This window comes from Pleuronectes platessa, chromosome 12, assembly GCF_947347685.1.
Source record: "Pleuronectes platessa chromosome 12, fPlePla1.1, whole genome shotgun sequence".
Lineage (NCBI taxonomy): Eukaryota > Metazoa > Chordata > Actinopteri > Pleuronectiformes > Pleuronectidae > Pleuronectes > Pleuronectes platessa.
The window spans coordinates 12,771,190-12,794,993 of NC_070637.1; the positions used below are offsets into that span (position 1 = coordinate 12,771,190).

Below are 23,804 nucleotides of genomic sequence, written 5' to 3' on the forward strand. Positions count from 1 at the left end.
TGTAGTTACCCCTGGGTGGTAGAGGTGTACTGGAACTAGAGCAGAAACTATTGCTCTGTTCAAATAACCCCATGATTCTCATTGAGGATTCCCATGCACAAAGCAGAAGAGAGACAGTGGGCACAGCTTAGACGGGTGAATGCAAAACAGAGCGGCACCTACCTTGAAAAGCTTTCATTAAAAGTTGAGAAAGCAATTTGAAAAAATGCCAATGACTTTGTTTGCTTCATTTAGCATGAGTGTACGAGGCCACAAACACTGCTGTCATAGTTAAATGAATTCAGATAATCAAAACAGCTGTACCTTTACTTTTACCTATGAGAATTGATGAAATGTTCCATGAAGAAAGCAGATTCCAGACAAAAAGGAAGAGCAGAAGGAGAGGAGACACCGATAAGTGTCATGGCCAAGTTGGAGAAGGACAGAGGAGAGGAGAAGGAGGCTTGATGGCGACACATATGGGTAAATGTAAGAAAGAAAGGCAAAGGGGACGAAGAAATGGACACTTGGAAGAGGAGAACAATACTTCACATTGCTCTGCTACATGAGGAGGATATGCAGCGGCCATAGAGATGGAATGATGAAGATAGAACAGACGGACTGTTCGCAACATGCATTAACAGCAGCGTGGCCAGATGAGGAAGCTATTTTCCACCACCATGCATTTTGTCCTGATAATGGTAATGCGAAGGTCCCTTAACTGGAACCACATCACTGTCAAACACAAGAATGTACAAAGGATGTGAATAATTAAAATGAAAGGCAGGGAAAAATGGAGAGAAATTAAATGGCTACCCAGCAGAGTGGGGAACGGTTCTAAATGGGCTTTTAAAAAACGGGGGGGGGGGGGGGAAATGGAAGTCACCGTGAGAATGAATATCCATGAGGTCAATCAAAGTAAGTAAAATAACTGAAATGACAGCCCGCATCTGAAGCGTCAAGCCTGGGCAGCCCACACGCGAGTAAGAGGCAACGCACATTTCCAAACACAACAGGAGCGGGGGGGGCAATGGAAGTGTGACAGGATAAAGGAACGGAGCTCATACCTTGGTCGCCCATCATCAGGTGTGCCAGACCTTAAAGGAAAACGAGAGCACAGTCAGCAGAGAACAAGGGATCATGGGAAGCTGTGTGACACTGGCACGCAGGCATCTCTTTTCACAGCAGATGTCTGTTGCTACTTCAGGAGCGTGGGGATCAGGAAAGAGTGGGACGGAGAGAAACAGAGGAGGATGGACAGACAGGGCGAGCACGATGGAGCATTCGGCCAACCGAAGCAGGTTGCGATGCGTCATCAGCCACTTACTAGACATCATTCAGAAATTCAGAAAACTCAGGTTGACCCGGTTTTTCCCTAAGATGTGAAGTGCCCAAACTTACTCATCCTACATTGCCCTGATAGAGCGGGGTCGCTCGACACAAAAACAGCTGAGGCCCGTTTTACCTTGACCTTCAACAACAACGGCCGTGCGTCCGTGTAGCATTTGTGTCATATGCTGCTTTCAGACACGTACTGAACTCCAGAGATCCTTCAGACTTTCTCCGCAGGGGCTGTAACGCAAAGTGGGAGACGGCGCCGATGTTCCTCCGCAGGACTCATCGCGAACCAGTGGGGGTGAGGATTCAAACATGTGGCAGGCGCAAAAATATATAAAAAAAACATGAAAAAGGCAGTGACGAAAACATGGCAAGTGCAGACGGAGATGTGAAGAGAGTTTGTGGTGGTAAGAGCCAATGCCAGTGTCGATGGGCTGGAATTAATATGTTACGTCCTTCCTTTGCCTGCTGACCCCCCCCCCCACACCCCCTACTCGCCTGAACCCTGGGATTGGTTGCTGTTGTGAACCCGTCTGCGCAGAGAAAGTCTGGACCCACTCATCTGGAGTTCGTGTCTGAAAACGGCTATACAGATGAGGAGGATCGGACATGGTCTGGTCACCACGCCATCTTAAGAAGCAAATCGCTTAAGTAACAGTTAAAATGTATTCAATTAATTCGATTGGCACAATTAACATCACCTAATGTTTTCTCTGGCATGTGGCTAAAGCAAACGTTATCTGCCTGGATTATGGGAGCTAGCTGTTAGAGTTTAAATTAAACATTGGTCAAAAGGGAATTTGTCAATATCGTTCAGTTTTTTTTTTTATAAAAAGTTCTGAAGTGTTCAGGGTCCAAATCCTGCTGTTCTTTGTTATTGAGGCAATTCAACTAAATTACACCTGAGATGAAAGCATTTCTAGTGTGTACCTTAAAAAATCTGTAGCACTCCAAGGTTACTAGAGGAAACTTTTAAAAGGTAATTCAGCAGCATGACGCACTGCTGAGCTTTTATGTTGGAACAGCCAATTCCATCTCTTCAAAAATGCATTGGTCTTGATTTGACACAATCACTGTTACCCATTTCAATAGAGTATTTTACCCCCTGATAAATGCAACAGGAATTTTAAATCTGTATTTTGATAATATTTTAAATGTTTATTTGGTGGGGGGAATATATTTAAAAAACGATAATAAAAAAACTGAAACAAAGGCAAACCAGAGTTACCAGACTTACCATTGCAGTATTATCAATACCTTGACCAGTATAAAACATTGGCTTACAGTTATTTGAGGAGCCTCATCAGCCGTGACAATGTGTGGACATATACAGATTTATTTTTAAGCTAGAATGGAAACCAACAATTACAGCAACCTACCCACCTTCAGTTTGGCTGTCTTCTGGAAGCACGGACAGGCAGAGAGAAAGAGAGGAAAACATTCATTAAGCAGCATGCAGACTAGGACGGGCCATTGCATGTCGTAACCATGCAAGACTTTAAACATCACATGCAAGTGACCTGTTGTAACCCCTTCAGAGGATTTTTTTATTTTATCCAACCCCCCACCTAACCGTTTTTATTTATTTTGTGCTCAAACACTGACCTGTAATCCAGGAAATGACTGAACTAAATGAGCCCTTCTGAATATTTGATAAAACCTTGAAGAATTCCATTATTTCAAGTCTTTGTTGACAGCGGCAGATAATAATAAAAAAGAAAACTGGCTTCACCGTTAAATGATTTAAGAACCAGTATTGATCATGAGGCACAAGATGGTGGGGGGATAAAGAAGCACACTTTGAAGCTGGTTCATCTCGTTGTGTTCGGCTCATTAAATCTTTTATTTATTAGAGTTAGACTTCGAAAAAAAGAAAAACATGATGGACTGTAGCCATGGTATCAACAATTATTTATTTCAGCAGACTCCAAAGGAATCTGTGTGGAGTGTTGTTTTCTTCTTCTTTATCCGTAAATGAAAAAGCTGCTCTAAACCACATGTGATGAAACGCACTGAACGAGAAAATAACCTAAATAAATAGAGTTGGCCGTGGTACAGAAATGCCTCTGAGGTTTCAGAACAGGCAGTGGGGTCTTGTGTTACTGGATTTCTATTCAGGTGATTTGGTCACAGCACTGGGAGCGGTGACCAGTGAGCACGCACGGGAAATGCAGAAGGAGATTGCCTACAAAATGAAATTGCCCTAACATTAGTTTTGGCAATCGAAGTGAGGTTTGTGAAGGTGAGAAAATTGCCATGTAAGATCTGTCACTCTGATAGAGGAGACCAGGAGAGGAATTACATGTCGGTAAAGTGACGGTAGAGAGGTGAGGTGGACGTCATGCTACAGTGGGGGAATAACCTGGTTAGCTAAATGATGATTTGGCTGGAAGCATGCAAAACCAATGAAATGAGAGTGTGTGAGGGCCCATTGATGCCTATGAAAAGAACAAAAAGCTGGTCAGTCAACAGTTCGTTCATCATTAAGTCTGGAGACCGATTCCATTTCGTATTGAAATATTTTGATTTAACAAATTCAAGAAAAAACTTTAAGGAAATACACAAATTGATAAAAAGGCAATAGAATTTGATGACATCACAATATTAATTTCAAAATTCATGCATGTAACGTCTTAACCAATCTTTTTCTCCCGTCAATCCAGTTATCACAGCCATGCAGCTAGATTGGAACAGAAGCCTTGTTTCCACCGCCACATGATCTCCTACCTCTTTCAAATTCTTGCCCAGATTCAAGCGATTTTTTGACCCAACACTTACCACCGCCGCAGGATCCCTTTCCAAATCAGACACCATGCACATACAACAACCCAAATCCCCGTTTTGTGAACAAGTTACAAGAGCATCACCTGTTCACTTGTTCAGTTCACATCACAAGATCGGTTCAATTTCAAATTTGAGTCAAATTACCTTGCATACATTTTGTAATGTCCGGTCCTTATCATTGTCGAAATTGCTCAATTTGATTTAATATGTCATTGGTGCAGCTTTATGTGTCAAATCAATAGTATTTCAGAATTTGTGCGATTGAGTGATGAGGGAGGCCCTTTGTTCACAAAACGTTTGCTTGATGATGAGAAGCTCGCTGCTGAAGAAGCGTTGTGACACGGCAGGCATAAGGCTGGCAGTTTGCAAAGTGACCACATGAGAAGAGAAAAGTAAAAAAAAGAATCGAGACCATTTCCTGACGTCCAGACCCCAACGACTGACACAGATTCATACATTTTCCCCACAATAACGTAATCATTTATTCCAGCGCATTTACCCTTTTTCATAGCTTTATGTTGAACGTTTGTTTTAGTGTGAGGTTAGTGTGCAATTAACTCTGTGTTTTACCGATTCCCTTCCTCAAATTGTTAATGATGAAACCACATTAGTATCAGGTTATTATTATTACTTACATACAGCTTTAGAGTGTCGCTACCTTAAATCTGATCTGAGCTCATTGTCTTCACACTATAAGAAATCCACTTCCATTTCTTCCTCGAAATACAGATTGTGATACATAAAGAAAACACAAAACAGGTGAGCGGAGACTTTGACTGGACAACGGATTGTAATGCAACCAGTGCTGCAAATGGTTTCTACGAGCGTGGGTGTTTTATTTTTAAATCAAACTTTTAAAGCAATCTTTTGTGGCCACAATAAACGAGGCTTCATTTGGTCGTGTTCTGTGGGAAAGAGGCTTTCCTCTAACAGCAGTATCACCTGACAGGAACCATTAAAACAAGCCCCCCCTCACACACACACACACACACGTATACACACAGGCACAAACACACACTTTCTTTTACAAATGTAGCCAGCTGGTTACATCCTAATCCAGAGACGTAAATCCATTTAATCCCCTTGACAAAGTGATCCCAGTGCTATTGTGCTGGTAACACTAAACCAAAATGCACTCAACTGTCTATCAGGCAAACTGCATCTCGGATGGTCTTGTGCCGTTGATTATGCACATGGTGTATCGCTCTTGGAAAATAATTACATTACTATTCAAGTTGATGCCTCAGTGAATGACACATCTGGTGTTTGACAAAAGAAAAATAGGACGGTGAATAAATCTATAAATTGGATGGGTTTTCCTTCTGTTGGTTTTGGCTTCTGCAGATGTAATGCTGACACTCTCAATATAACCTTGACCCTCCGACTATGAGCCCGGTGATATGTGAGCCAAAGTGACAGTCGGTGAAAAGCCAAACTATCTCCACTCAATCCGGTGTTGCACAGCAGCACAGGCCACCGTCAGCCAGCTCGACAAACTGTCATGGACTTGTCCGTGTCTGTCCAGAATGCAGTTGGCTGAAGGGACCCGGCAGACCTGGAATACATTAATTATCTGCAATTCAAAAAAAACATGCTGTCTGCCTGAATCAATCTTTTGTCATCTGCTCCTAATGCCATCAGCATTGCAGCGGTGTAGGTTCGCTCAATTTCTCCCCTCTCTGTTATCACCATGTTTCAGCAGGATTTACAGTGTAAAGCCTCCCTTCATGTAAAGAAGCTTAAAGTGAATATACCCCAAAATTAACTAGTTATTCCCTTCTCTTCCAAAAGGGACCTATGTGGTGCTTACTGTGATAAGGTCAAATTCACTGAACCAAAATAACACGACTGGGATAGAAGTGCCAGCTTCTCTGTCACATATATAATCCTGAAGCGTTCAAATGATATCTACATTCTTCATATCTACATCGCCATGGTTGAGTGCGTGCCCCCACAAATAAGGCCACAACATTAGCCTGTGTTTAGCCTGCAAGATTTCAACATTAGCCACACCCCGTAAAATATTTATTACTGGACCCTAAGTTCTTTGCTGAATCACCACCACCACCTGAGAGGACCTGCTTTCAGTTAAATAATCATTTCAGCAGCATGTTCTTAGAGAACCACATTGTCTGTGTGATGTAGCAGCTTTTAAAAAAAGTGTATTTAAAAAAAAATAGATGAATATTCAGACTTTGCCCTTAAAGAGTTTGACATTGACGTTCTGCACCTTCTCATGGAGACGCTTTTCAGGATGTAGTTTCTGAGCAAACTGGTCAGAAGGGACAAGAGTAATTTAAACAAGGGCACGATGTATAATATGTAAATGTAATTAAATGAAATGAAGTAATATGTTAAATAATATTCAATAATATGCATTATTAAGCAACTGACACTTCCTAATGAAAGCAGTTCAATTCCATTTTAAATAGCCTCAAACTGAAGCAGTTTATCACGCCCCGCAATGCTTTGAGAAAGTGGGTCAGCTGCACTAAGTTTCATTGTGGCAAAGCTGAAACTCAAAGCCTCGCCTTGACAAAATACTCTGAGAATATCACTTTAAAGATGCTGCAGCGCACTTCAAAGGTTAAAAGCTGCAAATGAGAACGAGAGGTAACTGACTGAAAATGTTAGGGAATGTTATGCAATACGACATCAGTGGATTGGACAAAACACGCTCATGTTTGCCCAAACCGTGTGAGGATCTCCTTGCAGTATTTACAAATGTGAGCCGAGGGTTGTGTAAGCATCTCAAACTACTGTATGTGCGCACAAGCATGTGTATGTAGGCAAAACCGTAAATATGTACACAGATGTGTAAATGAATAGACAAAGATTGAATATGTGTAAATGTAAATATGTAAAAAAAAACGAATGTGTACAGGGATTTGTAAATGTGTAGAGAAAATGATGACATATGTAAATGTATATTTGCAATTATTTAAACAATCTGTAAATGGATCTGTAAATATTTACAAAAATGTGTTAATAGAAATATCTGACATAGATATGTATTTAAATTTGCAAATTTTCAAATGTAGCAGCCTATACTATAGCACACCACCACCAGTCGAAGGTAGCACACAGTTATCGTAACTCTAGTCAAGCCAATTGAAGATGCATAATCAGATTCATCTACACATTTTAAAAGCTCAATACTTTTTAAATAATTTTCCCACTTTGAGAACAACACAAAACTCCTAAATCGAAAATCATTTAAAAATGTATTGGATACAATGAGAGCTTTTGTTGAACTTTTCTTTTTTCTGAAGTGTTATTAATCAGGATGTTGAAATGTCATCATTATACATATGACAAAAACAAAGAAGAAGAGAGGGCAGTGAAGCTATAGACAGCTCATTAGTCGTTACAAAATGGAAAAATACAATCAGGGAGGCTGCTCTAAAATCCCCTGTTGCTGAGACGCTTTAAGGGAAAATGTAAAAGCCTTGCAGCAAAGGTTAGAGCTACCAGAGGATCGATTTGTTGTTAAAATACAATTTGGAGAGTAATGAATATAAGTGGGGGCTCATCTCTTAGTACCAGAGCCCAAACCTATTGCATCTACCTAACAGGGGAGGGTTAGTGGCATTACACTGCTCACCATCTCCCCCATTATCCTCTTCAAGCGACAAAAAGGCTGGAGAAAGGAAAGGGGCAGAGTGAAAGGCCACTCCCATGGAAACAGAAAGATCCCACACCTGTGCAGGTGAACTGCAGGATCCCAAACAATAAAGAGAATAATAGAATAAATAGCAATTGTATGTGAAATCACCCCATTGACATTGGGTTCCTCAAAATCGAATTATCCAATCCAATTTGGCAGAATTAGAATTAATGTACAAAAATGTGTGATTATACAACAAAAACTGTTTACAAGGGGCAACAACATTCTTTGTCTTAGGGAAAAAATAATACTCCCATTACTTTGTTACAGAAGTAAACAACTATGGTAAGTTGTAGCTTGTGAGATAAAGACAATTAGACAGATTTTCTCATCTCCTTAGAGAGACAGTATTGAGTTTTAGCGAAAGGGACCAACTTTCTCATCTTTTTTTTTATCCGTTAAAATATTTTTATATTGTTTTTTCTCACGAGACTGGCTCCACAGACACTAACAGAATATTTTTATATTTTGTGTTTTATTCAATTAATTAATTAAATCCACTCAAAGTTCAAGAGTTTATTGTCAATTTAATTAATCTTATTATGCGGCCACCATGAGGTTCACAGGACAGATGGTGTGTGGACAATATATTCCAATCCAGATATTTCGAAGGATCCAGACCAAACAGACAGGATTGCGGCAGCAGATGTGCTGAAGACCTCTCCATTCTTTTACATCTTGTAGGTTAGAAGGATCCAACAGGATAATCAGACCAGCTTATACAGTAGTTCTAATAACCTTAATCCCAGGATTGACGATATCTAGGATTGTATTACAGATGTGGAGTAAATCTTTTAGATGCAGTAGCTGTTAAACACTGGAGTATTAGGCCCTGCAGAGGAATTAAGAAATCAATGTAAACTACAAGGTTGTAAGTAGGGGCTCAGCTTATTTGTAACTAGTTATGAAACATTTCACGGCTTAATGTTTTGAGCTACAGACACCAATGTTTCCTTTTTCTAAACATGCTCATCAGTAGGTTGAGGAGGCTGTCACCGGCCGTGTGACGAATCCTTATTTCCATAAGCAGTTCCTTAACTTTAACATTAAATCTTTTTTGATTTTAAATGACAGCAAAGACGTAAGAAAGGTCCCTGATGCAACCATTGATTTGTTCCTGATAAATCTGAATTGACTGCAGTACTATTTTATCATTATGTAAGTCACAATCCATATTAAGAGGAGAGATATAAAGGAAGGAGAAGCCGCCTCCTACATGTACTTAAAGTGGAAAACTCCTCCAAATGTGACAGATAACCGACTCTACACTGCAGTCAAGTACAGTGTATATGCTTTCCCTAAGAGTTTTTAAGTAACAAGAACTGTTCCTGAAAACTGATTTGTCTTTACTCGATCGTTTGCACGACAGCTTTCAAATTACGTCGGTGCCCTTTTGACTTGTTTTTAGTATTTCAGACGACTCTCATGAAGGATGACACCCAACCAGCAGCATCAAAGGCAACTTATGTTCAAAGTAAAGAAAAAAAAGAATCATCTGCAGCCTGGAATTCTAAAGAAGGTTTTTTCCCCGCCTGTGAACAGCATTATTGAAACAGAAGATCAAACCGTGCAGTCGGCAAAGAAAGAAATGCAAAGTGAAAAGCAAAGAAAGAAGCAAATTGAGTTTAAAGCTGTAATTTTTGCAGATGTCATTCATTTCCATGACAGCTGTTGAGAGATAACAGTGTTCAATCAATGAATTATGCATCTCATGATATACTGTAAGCACCATGAGCTTAAGAAGCCCAGATAACAGTGTATTGTCCAGTTTAATACAAGCTTGTGTGTATGTGTGTGTGTGTGTGTGCGTGTGTCATTTATGTGTTTATTTGTGTCGAGGGACGAATCCTGTTAAAGGAAGAGTTTGGTGTCAAAGAATTTCACAAACACCCTTTGACAGTCGGGAGCAGTTGTATTTAAACAAGGCAAAAAATCCTCTGGGAAAATCCCTCTAATCTTTTGATCCCAATAGGCGATCTGTCTTTGGACTCAGAGACAGCGGTATACTGTTAATCTGCTTTTGTCTGAATGAAGCTGCAGGAGGCTCCCAGACAGAGTGACACTTTCAGAGATATGCCGAGGTCACATGGTCCGTGCTCACACAATGACAGACGTGCCTGAGAGGGAGCGCTCGTTCGAATGGAGAATTTATCTCCCAGCGCAGTGTGTTCTCCAAGCTGTTTCATTTGGGCGCGTGGATGTGAGTGAGGTTAGTGACAAACGCAAATGCCACATGATAAAGAAATAAACCATAAATGCAATTCATATTGAGACATTTATACAAAGCAGTGCAGTGTTGGCTTTGGGGAGTCAAACACAAGCTCATTATTGGAATCAATAAATGTCCAGCGCATTATCTGTTTACTGTGACAAGGGGATAATTGTGTTACCTTTGCTCATCATATGTTCTGTGCATCAATGCGAACAAATAACAAACTTTCCTTTTTTTAAGTGGCCTCAAGATAATTCCTACTAGTGTTGGACTCTATGGGATCAAACGATTTGTCTTTGTCATTGGCCAAAAATCCATTTTTTACTTCAATTGTCCAGCCACCAGATGTAGCCCAGCCAACTTCTCCTTTCTATTGTTGCCTCCAGTTGAATTGTCCTCGGGGACACAACTTGGCGCAAACTGTGCAGTACTTTGCCAGAGCTGTGAAATCATTTGCTTCTTCATACAGAAACAAAAACAGTTTCCAGATGCTGAACAGTCCGACAAGTTTCCTGCTAGAAGAGCTGCACTGGTGCTGCTATAAGTGAAATATTGATAATAAATAAATACATTTAAATAGTCCATGTTATAGACCATTTAGTGACTGAGTGTATTGATTAAGATTATAGCAGCCAGTTGTAATAGTCAGTCAGCATCACTGTCACTAAACTGTTATGCACTAATCAATGTTTTTATATTTTAAATGTAACAATTCATAAAATATCTGTGATATTCCAAAGGACTCGCTCATAGTTACAAACACACAAAGAACTAGAATGGCAGTGGTGCACAACCACACCAGCATTTACTTATCTTACGTTTTCCCAGACAGAGCGGCCATTTGGTGGAAACTAACTAAATAAGTTTTTATCAAATCTATCAAGAAATTAAACAAACTAACTAACGATCAAAAGTGAAGACATGACGTCATTGGTAGAGGCAATTATCAGTGAACTCTGCAGCTCCTCTCTGCTCCAAAGATCCTGTCAAAAATGTTCAGCTCTTTGTTGTGGTTTTACTCTTTTAATTCACCACTGTCATCAGCCTCCATGACCAAATACTGCAGTCTGCTGTTTTCATAATAAACCCACCTCACTCTTCCCCCCCACCACCTAACTGCACACAGAATTTTTTTAACATAGTTGATTTAGATATTTAAGATATTTCCCTCAGGTTTTGGTGGAGACCAAAACAGAGCTAAAGGGGCTAGGCAGGAGTAAATAGACTGCTTCCATAAAAAAGACACACAAGCGCAAACTACAGATCTGAAGCTAAAGCTAAATGGTAAAAACAATAATTATTTGCAATAAGTTTGAACCCTCCAGAGGACCATCATTTATATATGTGAGAATGGTAAGTTATTGCAACTTTCTGGTGCAAGATCTCACAAATAATTCACAAATTGTGAATTGAAAAAGTTTACCATTTTAACATTTTAAATAGTTTGGAATCTCATTCAACTGAAACTGAAGTGAATGATATGATAAAAAAGTAACGGTAATGGCATTACTTACTTATTTTTTTTAATACCTCAGTAAATAAACAAAACATGAATTACATTTAAAAACAGTACATTTCACAATATGAACTAGATTGGATAATGCCTTCTCTTGTTTATATCTGGGTTTATACTTACATTAATTGTACATTTGTGCAATTTAGGTCTTTTAACAGAGAAATATCACTGATCAAGATGTAGGCTGGACACTGCTGTGAAAAAACAATACAACCTCTCATGTTCTATTTGCATTATGACATTACACGCCTCCTCCTCCTCCTCCTCCATATACCAAGTGGTGTTATAATAGGTATCGAGCATCCTGGTTGTTCTGAATGAAACTTACTGCGGCAGCATTAACAAAGACCAAACCATGGCCAACACACAAACACTGCACCATTCTTTTCAGAACAAATCTGTTGTTCTGCTAAGTTGATCCAAAATGTTCAACAACAACAACCAAGTCAGCTGCTGACCATGATTCAAAATGTGAGAATAGGTGTGACGTTATCTCCCTCGATGTAGGCAACAGTCATTCTTGATACCCTGTCGTGACGCATTAGCAGATAAATCAAGTGGTAGTTTTCTGATTGCCTGTCCCACATTAAGTGACGTTAGCTACAGGGAGTTCAAACTACGTCTTCACAAGGACCTTGGAGCGACGCTCTCAGCTAAAATCATAAAATTAGAGTGCTGTTCAATCACAGTTATTTACCATCAGCCATCCTGTCAATAGCGTAGCCCACTAAATGAAAAATAACGTGTTGTGCAGTCTCAGTTGAGGTTTGCCCTAATTTCTTTTTTTTCTTTTTTCTACCTGCCCTGATTTATATTTGGCTAATGTATAATGAAATAAACAACATCACTTGTTTATTTGTTTTTTTATCAGAATGAAATATGGAGCCATGCAATGCATCTATGTTATTTCCCTAATGAGAAACAAGGGGACAGATTCTAGGAACTTAGTGGCCAAAGAACAGTGCATTTAAATAATTGTTTTAACCGATCAAAGGGATTTATGTGTGTGTGTGTGTGTGTGTGTGTGTGTGTGTGTGCGTATGGTTCAGGTATTACTCATGTTGTGGGGACCTGTTTTTCTTATGGGGACAGAAAGCAACATGGCAGAATATTAATGATTCTGTTTTGCAGTGAAGATATGTGTTAAGGTACAAGCAAGTAGTAGTTACGATTCATATATGAATATAAAACATAATATAATCATTCATCATGAGTCATGGTGACATGCGATTTAGTGTGTGGCGTGCTGCTGGAGAGGGATTGACATCCTGTAATCCTTCATCCAATCAGAGTAGCAACAGCTTTGAAATGATTTAATGGACGGTTACATTTCAAACTTCAATGTACTTTACAGCTGGATCTGTGTTTGTGCTTTTGCTGAACACGGATTCTGGACAAGTCACTTATAGGCAAAATAAAAATGTTGAAACATTTTTGAGTCTGATCCAAAATATTTGTATCTTTTTGATTTAATCAGAGAATAAAGTGAGCAGTTTTGGCAGGTCTTTTTGGAGAGCAATCAAATCTTATCAAAAGGAGGCCTCTTTAATATTTATTTAGGGGTCCTTTGACAGATGACCACAGAAATGATCCTGCTGAAGCTTTTTCTTTAATCTGGCAAACATTATTTTTTGGTTTAATGGATGAATAAGAGATAACGATGCTTCCAAAAGATTTTGAATATTAATTAATACAGTAAAAAACAGTTTTTGCAGCAATTCAGATCACACTTACAGAAACATTTTCAGGGCTTCCAAAGATTCTGTTAATAAAATGCAGCACCGCAAAACCTTGGTCTAGCTGGAAAATTGAATCCGGAAGACATACAATTTGCTTTTATCCAAAGTGACTTAAGGAACCGTGAGTTCACACAGTTTCTACGTAGATGACTCCGCTGGGAATTTAGTCTCTACATCTTGGAATATTAGGGCCATTTAAAACGAGCTATAAAGAGCGAGCGGTATTTCTTCATTGCAGGTAGTACTGCTAAGTTATATGGTCTTTTATATTGTCTGAAAACATGGCTGATTGAAACATAAAACATAGTTGATGTTAAGTGTTCAGAACTCAAACAAATGAAAGGTATCAAGAAATCTCATCATTAAGTAATTAATCTTTTTTACTATTAAGACTTTGAAGAAGGAAAATTATTTACAGCTTTTCCTTCATTCTGACAGGTACAAAAATACAGAGATGTGATGCAGAGCCAAATATTACAATTTTAGCATGTTAACTGACCTCTCTGGATCCTTTACAAAACACATTTAAATAAAATTATTATTAACAATGAATCTAACGTGTAAGAGTATGAGAGGGGCTGTGTATGGTGACAAACTCGCAGAGAGGTAACACCTGACTCTGCAATCCCTTCCGCTCTACGGGGCTCATTGTTTTGGTTTGACAGCCTGCAGCTTCGAAGTTGTAGTTCAGCTTTCATTAACACTTTTTGCAACAGAAGCAGGGAGCTTAAAAAGCTGTGATGAACCCACTGTTCACCACCTACCCAACACCGAACTGCAGAGTAAGTGACTGATTGGCGAAGAGAGAGAATCGTGATAAAGGAGGTGGTGGAAACCAAAGCGGAGCAACAAGATAATGTATTTATCAGCGTTTGTTTGTTAGTTGGCAGGATTATGCAAAAAGTACTGAGGTGATTTCCACTAAACTCGATGGAGGGATGATGCCCGGGCTTAAGAAAAATCCATTTAGCTCCACTTCCTTTGACGTTACTTTCTCTACATTTATATTATCAGACCACTTCCTTTTTTTATTTTATATCTCTACTGTAAGAACAAGTCAATCATGTGCAGGACTGGTGCAGTGCCCCCAAGTGGCCCAAAACAATCTATTGTGGTTTTAGTCTGCAAAACATCTATATCCAGACCTATCAGCTAACCATCGACACCAGATACAGATGATGACGTAACCCACTGCCTCACCAAACTCCCAAACCTTTTAAACTCAGTTATAAACTCATGAATGGGGGCGATTGCTCATCTGTGTAACTCTAACTGAGCGCTTGCCTGTATGTTTGATGTAATTCCGTCAAACAGAGGAGGAGCATGTCTGAGAGAGGGGTTTCAGTCACACACTGTGCTGTGTGGCTGGATCTGCTGTGACAGCAGCAGACAACCCCACTGACAAATAGCTTGTTTGTCTTTGAGGCGTCTGTTGTGTAATCTAGTGGATCTAATGACTCGCGTTTGGTAACCTGCAGTTTGTCGTGCGTATTTTGATGTGATAATTCAGGCAAGGTCTACGGAACTAGTGGGCAGACGTGCGACAGTGGATCTTTCCTCAGGTTGAGTGGTTTCCCATCCCACCATCCTGCAACATGCAAGACGAGTTCTCTATTCTGGACAACTGCTAAATAAATAGAATGAGAGTTTTTGTCATCGTGGCAAAGTTAGAAATAGGATAAACTGTTTAATAGTCTGTGTTTCAAACCTAAAATCTTTTGTCTGTACAGTTGGGTATATTGTACAGTGTTAGTCTATTTGTGAGTGTGTTGAGATTTACTCATGAGAACAAGTGAGTCCAGCCCATCGAAGTCAAATTCATGAAAGTGCACGAGAGAATCAACTCCCCTAAGTGTGCATATGTGGACCTTCACTGGCATGACCATCACACTTCTCTTCCCTATTGCCATTCTACATTCACAACACAGAGCTCAAACTGCTCATCCTCATAATAATCAATTAGATAGTTAATAGAACTATTAACATCAAAAGCATATCTTTGTTCCTCTTTTCCTACTATTTCTTGACTAATAAAGCATAAAACACACACACACACACAAACACACACGCACACGTACACACACACCCACACACACACACCTTACTATGAAATATGTAAATTAAGTGGATAGGTCATTATAGTACGGGAGGGGGTTTATTTATTTGTGAGTTTCTTAAGTACTTATCTTTGCTCAAGATTTTCATTTACATGATATTTTGAATATGTCAGTTGTATTTGAGGCAAGTGCTATTTAGTTAAGAAGGCAGGGCACTGAGTAATACTTTATGACTGAACCCAGTGATGTGAAAATGAAGATACATATTGAAGTATTCAAAAAATTGCTGGTGTGTTTTGAATTATGATTCATCAGCAATTTATTGCATTAGTTTCCTAAGGTGTCACTGCTTCCCTGAAGTACCGTTTGCCAACCATTACATTACTTAGCATTCATAGTGATTTGTAATGTCTGAAAATATGAATAATCTTCTAAAGAGGCCTGTTTAGTGTGACTCTTGTTGCCAAAATAAAATCAAACCGCAGATGCTTCACAGTGAACTGCATCGACTTGTTGGCCTTTTAATATCACTGTCCAGTGAGGACGAGGATGAGATGTACAGTTTTTAACTTTGAACATAAATCAAATCTTAAATGTGAGAGAGTAGCAAGCCGAGTAAAACACATTACAGTAAAAGACTTGTAATTAAACATGCAGAAAGTCTGCAATTAAAAAAAAAGAGCAGGAGAGAGAACAGTAACCTCATCCGGGTGTCATTCCCACGAATATTTACTGCCACAGTTCATTTTTGATCTAGATTTATTCAGGGCGCTTTGAAGCAGCGCGGCAATACATCGCACGATTTCTCACTGATGCAGCGACGTCTAAATAAACAAAGACTTTAATGCTGCTCAACACTGAAATCCTGTTAGTGAACTACAGCATCACTCAGTGTGTCAGTGCACCAGGTTTGTAAAGGAGCCTACGCGTCCTCGCCCCAAAAAAAACAAAACATGAACAGAGCAGAAAATAAAACACAGTGCGTAGAGGACAGTTTTAATTATGGTGTTTCGTATTTGCCTAAAGAACTAATGGCAATCAGAAGAGAATATCTTATGCTGCAGCAGTAGGTCAGCCAACCCATTCCTAATGAGCTTATTGTTAAAGAAAAGAGACATGAGCTCGAATAAAGACACGTGAGCTCATTATACGAAATGTAAATGGTGTATGGCCATATAAGGACACGCTAAAGTCCCTCTGAGTGTCTGTACATTTAAGAATCACATAAACATTCACACCCTTCCCCCCATCAGCACTTGGCCTGACCAACAAACCTGCTCCTCCCCACCACAGCAGTGAGCTGCCAACCTGTGGGAAGCTCTGCACTGAATACCCTGAATACTGATACAGTTTCTGTTCGAGCAATGCTGAGGATGAGAGGCAACACAGATCCTGATATCATCATCCCAACTTTGGACCGTGACAGGGTCGTACTTTCCTCCCTGCCTCAAAGACATCCAGGATGTCTGACCCTCCTGAATGATGACGCTTTTATCTGCTGGGATTATTCAAACATTTAGGGCCACTGCTTTGAGGGAGGTTTTTAGTTTTTTGCTTTTATTTAGAACATTATATAACGATTGATCTGAATTCTGCGCTTAGGTATCAGAGTATTATTGACGATGCTTTTATCCACTGGCAACTGATACACAAACCTCACCTGGTTACTACTTGTGGTTTCCTCTGTTCCCAAGTGTATGAATCTGTTTTCAAGTCAATTATATCCTTCATGTTTACTCCAACTGACGTTTGAATGATTACTCCTTCCCTAGCATTTGAGGTTAACCATTGGAGATGATGTTTCATAGGTCAACCAATCCCCACTGACCTGTTTGATGAGAATGGGCGACACCTTAGGGGACGGAGAACACCTGCATGTTTGGCTAATGAGGCCTTGCAGGAGCCTCACTCATTAAAAGTGTATATCGCAGATCAATGGCACATATCCTAAGACTGATGCAAACACACGGCTTTAGCCACGTACAGGAAGGGAATGTGTTACGTTAGGACGGATGGTAATTATGATAAGGCACTTGGCTTTGTGCCACAGACGACATGTTGGAGCGACTGTGTTGTCTCGACGGAATCCAGATGTCTTACCTTCACTGCAGTCCTTTCCCTGGAAGCCAGTCTGAGAGCAGTCACAAGTCGCTTCATTGTTAATTAAACTGCAGACTCCTCCATTTAAGCACATGTTGGCCGTACCGCAGAGGTCGTGCAAGACCCCCTCACTGTCGACCATTACAGACTCCGTGTTGTTGACCTTTATGTCCGTTAACCATCCAGTGAAAGGCGGCTGGTCCTTGACGGCAGCCGACGTCAGTCTCAACGCCACAGATCGTAATTCCGGTGGTATTCCGCCGACAAACAAAGGGCTGAAAACGGTCATATCCCGTCTTTTGGACTTCACCTCGACCCACTTTATCTCGTTGTCCACCATCAGGGTTGTGTTCTTAAAGTTTCTCCTTAGCGTGACCGCGTGCCACTGGCTGTCGTTGACCGCTGTGTCGGACACGACGGTCGCGGGCTCGGCACAGAAGATGGAGAATCGCAGGCTGAGTTTGCCGTTCAGGATGAGGAGTTCTAAGAAGTCACAAAATCCCTCGTCGTCGAAGTAAACCAGCAGCCCGTGGGAACTCTTCGTTTTCATGCTGAAGCTCATTTCACTTTCGCAACACGCATTCCACACTGGAAATCGTGCCCACTGTCCCTCAGCACCTGTGAATTCTAGGCAAGTGGCTATTTCTACAAAGCAGCAGATGAGCAGCCCAGCCCATAGGATATGGGCGCCATGTGGCTTTTGTAAAACCATCGTGTGATCACAGATTCTGTGCAAGTGGATAGGGATTTATCGGTCTTAATTTACTTGTTGCCTTGGCAGGATATGCGCTGGGTTGATTGTGAAAGAGTAGACTGGCATATAACTGACTGTCTACATGAATATATAAGCGTGAACTGATGCATTTTAACACAAATCAGTAATCGCTGTCATATATTTGCATATCAATGGGCTTGGCCAGCACTTATTTCCTGGAGCAAATACCATTACCTCAAACTGTCCAGGCCACCGGCCAAACCTCTCACTGTCTGCGCCAAAATGCTTTGAACTGTTCAAAGGTCCCCTCTGCCATGGCTGTTTACAGCAAAGTGACGAAGATTCAAATATCCATCGGGCACACTTTAGGTAATTTATGTAATTATTAAACAGTCCCTCCTGCTGCCGGCTAGAATGTACACAGATTCACTCAAGTTGAAATGGCACTATAATCTTCATGTTCATGCCAACATTCTTTGGCGGGTAACTTGGAGCCTCGCTCGGGGCTTTTCACCCGGCATCCTCTGTATCAAGGAGAGAAAATGTCCTATGGAGCCACGCCGGCGATAAGCTCAGCAAGGGAAGCAGTCTGTGTGCAAGAGGCAGTCCTCACTCGCAAAGCTCCCTGCAAAAGAAAAGCAAATTCAGTACAGTATCAGCATTTTCGCCATATCCGTCTCCTAATCCACTTTGGTCAAAAGCCAAACTTAATGCTATGATTAAGGCAGAAGCACCAATGAGGCACTTATATCCAGAGAGGCCATTGTTACAGCAAACACAAGCAGTTTCATTAGATTAATATCACCGGGGCTTTCCAGGAAGCACCGAGCAGCAGTAAGCACACGGACCAGAGACACGTTTCTTAATTTCAGTACCGGGCACTGTGTGGGCATCATTCTGTTTTGATGTCCCTCCCCCAAAAGAAAGCTAAACATGGACATATTCCTGCAGATTTGTAAATCATCATGTTTGATCTCAAATTCCTGCAGACATGTCAGTTAGAACATATGAAAACAAGGTGGTTTTAACTCATTTACAACATAACTTTTGCTTAAAAATTTGATACAACTTCTGCCACCTTGCATCGTCATAATCAGCATCATTCCAAGAGTAGCCTGCCCTCTGCTGAAGTCCCAACATGAGGAAGAAGTGCGTCATTTGATTCACAGTGGTCGGTTTGTGTAAGACGAACCAGTGGAGCTGCTGATACAGGGTCTCAGTCAGACCCCCAAAATCTGCTGCTCACACATCGTTTTTTCTTCTTATTACTATATTTTTTATTTGCACTATCAGGCGAATTCTGTATATGAAACCACTGAAACGAAAAACGAAAACAAAAAGACTTATAATTCCAAATCTCCGCAAATACTTTCCATCGCAAAGAGAGAAAATATGCCACCGCTGCCCGGACTGTGGATCCGCTTCACTTATTACAGGCAGCGCACTTTAAACAGACCGAAATGATCGTTTAAATGCGATTAATGTCAGTCAAACATTTAAAATCATCGCCAGGATTTAAACAAGATATATGAGCGATCATCTCCTGTAAAATCGATCGTTTCAGATGATCTGCAGAGACGAGACAGGATTCCTGTTTCCGCCATCACCTCATCAATAACATGCCTCAACATCTCAGCCGGGACGACAGCTGGAAAAGGCGCACGGTTATGGTGCTATGTTATGCGGAGTTTCCAGCGCATAACTATAGAATCTGGACGAGGCGTTCTCGTTACCTTTGCGTGCGCACCTTTACTTCTACGGGACCCTGAATAGTTGGCACGGGAGAGAGAGAGGGGAGAAACAAACAACGCGGTGTTTTCCGGAGCATCTATTTCAAATCCTCCTTCATCAGGTTCTGATTTCATGTGAATCACAGCATCGGCCAGAGAAGAGGGATAGAGGGAGAAGGAGAAAGAGAGAGAGAGAGAGAGAGAGAGAGAGAGAGAGAGAGAGAGAGAGAGAGAGAGAGAGAGAGAGAGAGAGAGAGAGAAACAGGCAAAGACGCGTCCACGTTCTGCTCCATAACTACTATAAAATAAAAACCTTACAGGGTGAGTGGTAAGAGAGAAGAAGAAAAAGAACAATTACCTCACATATTTCGTCCTCCCAAGTTTGTTTCCCCGATTCCAGGGGAACAAAAACGCAAGTGGAAAAAGAGGGGGAGAGGATCAAACCGCTGGACGGAGAATAAGGAGGAGAAAATCCAGTTATGTTGTGTGGAGGGAAACGCTGCAATCTGGTTTCCCTGTTGAGCTTCTCCAGCGACTGTCAGGAGCCACAGACACCGAGGATCACGTGTTACTCTCTCTCTCTATCCCTCTCTCTCTCCTCCCTCTCTCTCGCTCTCTCGCCGTGATGTCTGCCGGGGAGGGGCTGAATGCAGCACCTTGGACAGCGCCTCCGCCTCCGCCTGCATCCATCCCCGGACACTCATGGCAGTCGCAGGCGAGTTCGGAGAGGAGGCTTGTAAAACTGCCCTGATTGATTAATTGATGGCACTAAAGACACTGAGCAGACAGGGAGGGTTTTAGGTCTGCCCAGTGTACATAGGGTCAGTGTCGGCTACACAGAACACTATAGCAGGCAAGGCAATTTTATTTGTAAAGCACGTTTCACACAGAGATTCAAGGTGCTGCACAGGGACATTAAAAAGAACAGAGACTAAATTAGAAGACATCAATTTAACACTTTTAAAGTAAAATTAAGTGTTGAAAAAAGATGTACAATGATTAAAGGTAATAAATTAAATAATTCAAAATGATCGTATTGACATTTAGAGAGAGATAAAAAATACAAATCAAAATGGTTAGAAATATAGAATAAAATACAGTATGACCTTGTTAAAGGCACTTGTGAATTTACCTGGTTTAAAAAACTCTGATGTTTTAGCCTCAACATCACTTCTCTGTTACGTCTGAACAGCACTATAAGTTCTCAGTTTAGCGGATATAATGAGATCAAGCTCAATGGATAATTCCTCAAGGAGAGTTAAATGCTTTTTAGAAATGTCTTTATGGCATTTGCAGTATTACATTATATTTTCATTACATTCCCCAGGGTCTTACAGGTTTTCATACTGCGTGAATAATATAATAAAGAATCCCATTACACACAGTGTACAGTATTTTTCTTTTTTCAAATAAGTAGTAAGTTTTTTACTAAATATTTACGTATCACTGGGGCGATATTTGTTCTGAAATAATTATGTGAATTATATATTTCTGTGAATGCCCATTTGTTTTAATATATTCCAATGCATTTATATCTAATGCATACTAAGATTGTAAATAATGAAAGCACAGGACTGGTAGTTTCGTATACAGAGAATAAAAGAAAAGGTCATAATACAGCCCTGTCTTTGTCTCTGTTTGTATTTGAAATGTCACTTGCTGAGTAATTAGGGACTTATTGTTAAATGAACCGCAAATGTGAAGAACAAACATGATACATGATGAATATTTCATGTTGATGCTTAGTATCTTAAAAGTGACTAATTCTAACTTTCAGCAAGTTTTGAAGTCTCTAGAACATTGTGTTCATTAAATGGAATAATAAACAAGAGTGTATGTGGTCATTTGATTGTACTGCATGTGCTGTGTGTCCTCACCTCGTGTCCCGAAACAGTGAAGAGCCTTGACATTCCGTGATGACATCATCAGATTATAAACTAGGCTCTAATCAGCCCAGATTGTTTTATAGACTTTTGAATATGTTTATTCACCTTGAATGTTGTTTTAATAATTCCTCCAGTGTTCATCAGCTCATTTGCTTTCAGATGTTTCAAGAGCAAAACAATTAAAAAGTGGCAGCGTCCATGGTTCAGATAATATTACTTTTTTTAATTCAATTAATTATGCTGCTGATTACAATTGTAGCCCAGCAATTTGTATTTGGTAGCTAACCCATTTCAGAGGCTTAACCCAGTGGCTATCTAATAAAGGTAATGTCAACATTGAACCTAATTTTGCACGTTTAAAATAAACTATAGGGCATCATCACCTGTACAGCTTTAATAATATTGATCATTTTACAATTGTCAAGGGATATTTTGCTATAAAAGCACACGTAATGCTTATTTCTGTGAACATTTTGTATATATCAAAGTTTCCTCCCCTAACAGCTAAGCACGCCCGACACATGCTTCATCCACACGAGTCACGCCCCGTATTGAATTTGCAGACTTGTGTCTGGTGCAATTGTGATGCAATCTGTCTTTCAATTCAGTGGTGGAAAGCTTCCATGTGTGTTTCATGGGACATGTAACCTCCCACATTTCCAAAAAGATCATACAGAAAGAAGACTGTAGTACTGTCATTTCTTTTATTCTCCCCTGTAAGAATATTTTTCTTTCCCTTTTAGCCACCGTTTTGCTGGATATCAATGCACAGACAAAATCTTTAGTCCAGAATGTGGACAGACTATGAATAGTAATGTGGCTCTGCTAGTGGATATGGTGAACAGATATTTGAATGAATATATATATATATCAATTTTAGAAGTCTACAACGTTTGAGTGGTATCTCTAAACTGATGGGTTCTCACACTGATGTGTAACTTTCTGTGAAGAATTGACTTTTTTGGACCAAAAAAGTGTTGAGGAATAAAAACAGCGGAGATTTGTTACTGTTTGTCTGACAACTAAATATTGTTGCTTATAATAATCATTAAACCTTAAATTGTTAATAATAGTAGCTTGTTGATAATAGCTGCTATCTTACTGCTCAGTGGGTTTTTGATTGCTGACATTATTGCACTTGAAATTTCAAGTTACAGCTTTAGTACATGTTAACAACTTTAAATGTTATTACCCTTTGTGTTGTTTTATAAGCTAAAATTGGCTGAGATTACTTTTGGATGTCCAATGGAAACCACATATGGGATTTGTTCACACGGGAACTCTGTAAGCTCAAAGTTTACATAATAAAAACACTACAAGTAGCTTGAAGTAGAATTAAAAAAGGAAGACATTTAAAAACCTGTAGGATTCAAAAGACAGGAGCGTCTGACTGATGGAGAATGTTTACTAGACCTCTGAATCTGTGTGTAATGTATATTCTTTTGTACAATAGCAACTGGATGATACACAATAGTTAAAACCTTACACATCATTAACTTTGTAATAGGAAAAAATACACATCAAAATAAATTGGGCTTTTTCTATTAGGGGGCTATTTACTGCAGTAACCAAGCTTAGCCAAATAGGGATGTTATTAAACGTTGGAGGTTACAGTGTCAAAACAGAGAGATTGAACATTTAAGATTAATAGAGGCTAATCTTTTGTGGATTCATCAGAATAAAGGCAGCTTTTTTTTATTGTCTATACATTTATAATCTCTCTCTATCCAAAATAATCCTTAAAAAATAATCCTGTAAACAAAGTAATTTACTTAAGATACTCATCAGTAAAAAATTTATTGTACTTTAGTTTCAGCTTCAGCGGTGTATCTAACTTTTCTTCTACCAATTGCGTTTCTGTTGATGTGATGTGACCACAGACATCATTAACCACTGCATCCAGACACAATAGATACAGTAAATGGCACATTTCTACAGCAATTGGGGGGGAAAAAAGGTACTTTCAGAAAACCATAATATTATCTTACTAACATGTACATACTTGTTGAGATGCAGAATAAATAAATATCAGTTGGATGTTTTATACTTTGTAATTGACTTCTTCAAACACAATGTAAATA

At 39.9% G+C, this 23,804-nt stretch overlaps 1 protein-coding gene across 1 annotated transcript in view; it reads right to left on the minus strand.

Moving 5' to 3' along the window:
* The window catches only part of LOC128453865 (neurexin-1a), a 255,113-nt gene extending 234,758 nt beyond the window's left edge, over window positions 1-20,355 (minus strand). Inside the window, exons 1-5 of the mRNA XM_053436966.1 lie at window positions 20,196-20,355; window positions 17,393-18,732; window positions 2,701-2,718; window positions 1,047-1,076; window positions 304-315 (exon numbers count right to left, since the gene is read on the minus strand). Of these exons, the coding sequence (XP_053292941.1) occupies window positions 304-315; window positions 1,047-1,076; window positions 2,701-2,718; window positions 17,393-18,104 (772 nt within the window). The 5' untranslated portion in view covers window positions 18,105-18,732; window positions 20,196-20,355. The remainder of the gene's footprint in view (window positions 1-303; window positions 316-1,046; window positions 1,077-2,700; window positions 2,719-17,392; window positions 18,733-20,195) is intronic.
* Window positions 20,356-23,804: the final 3,449 nt, after the last annotated feature.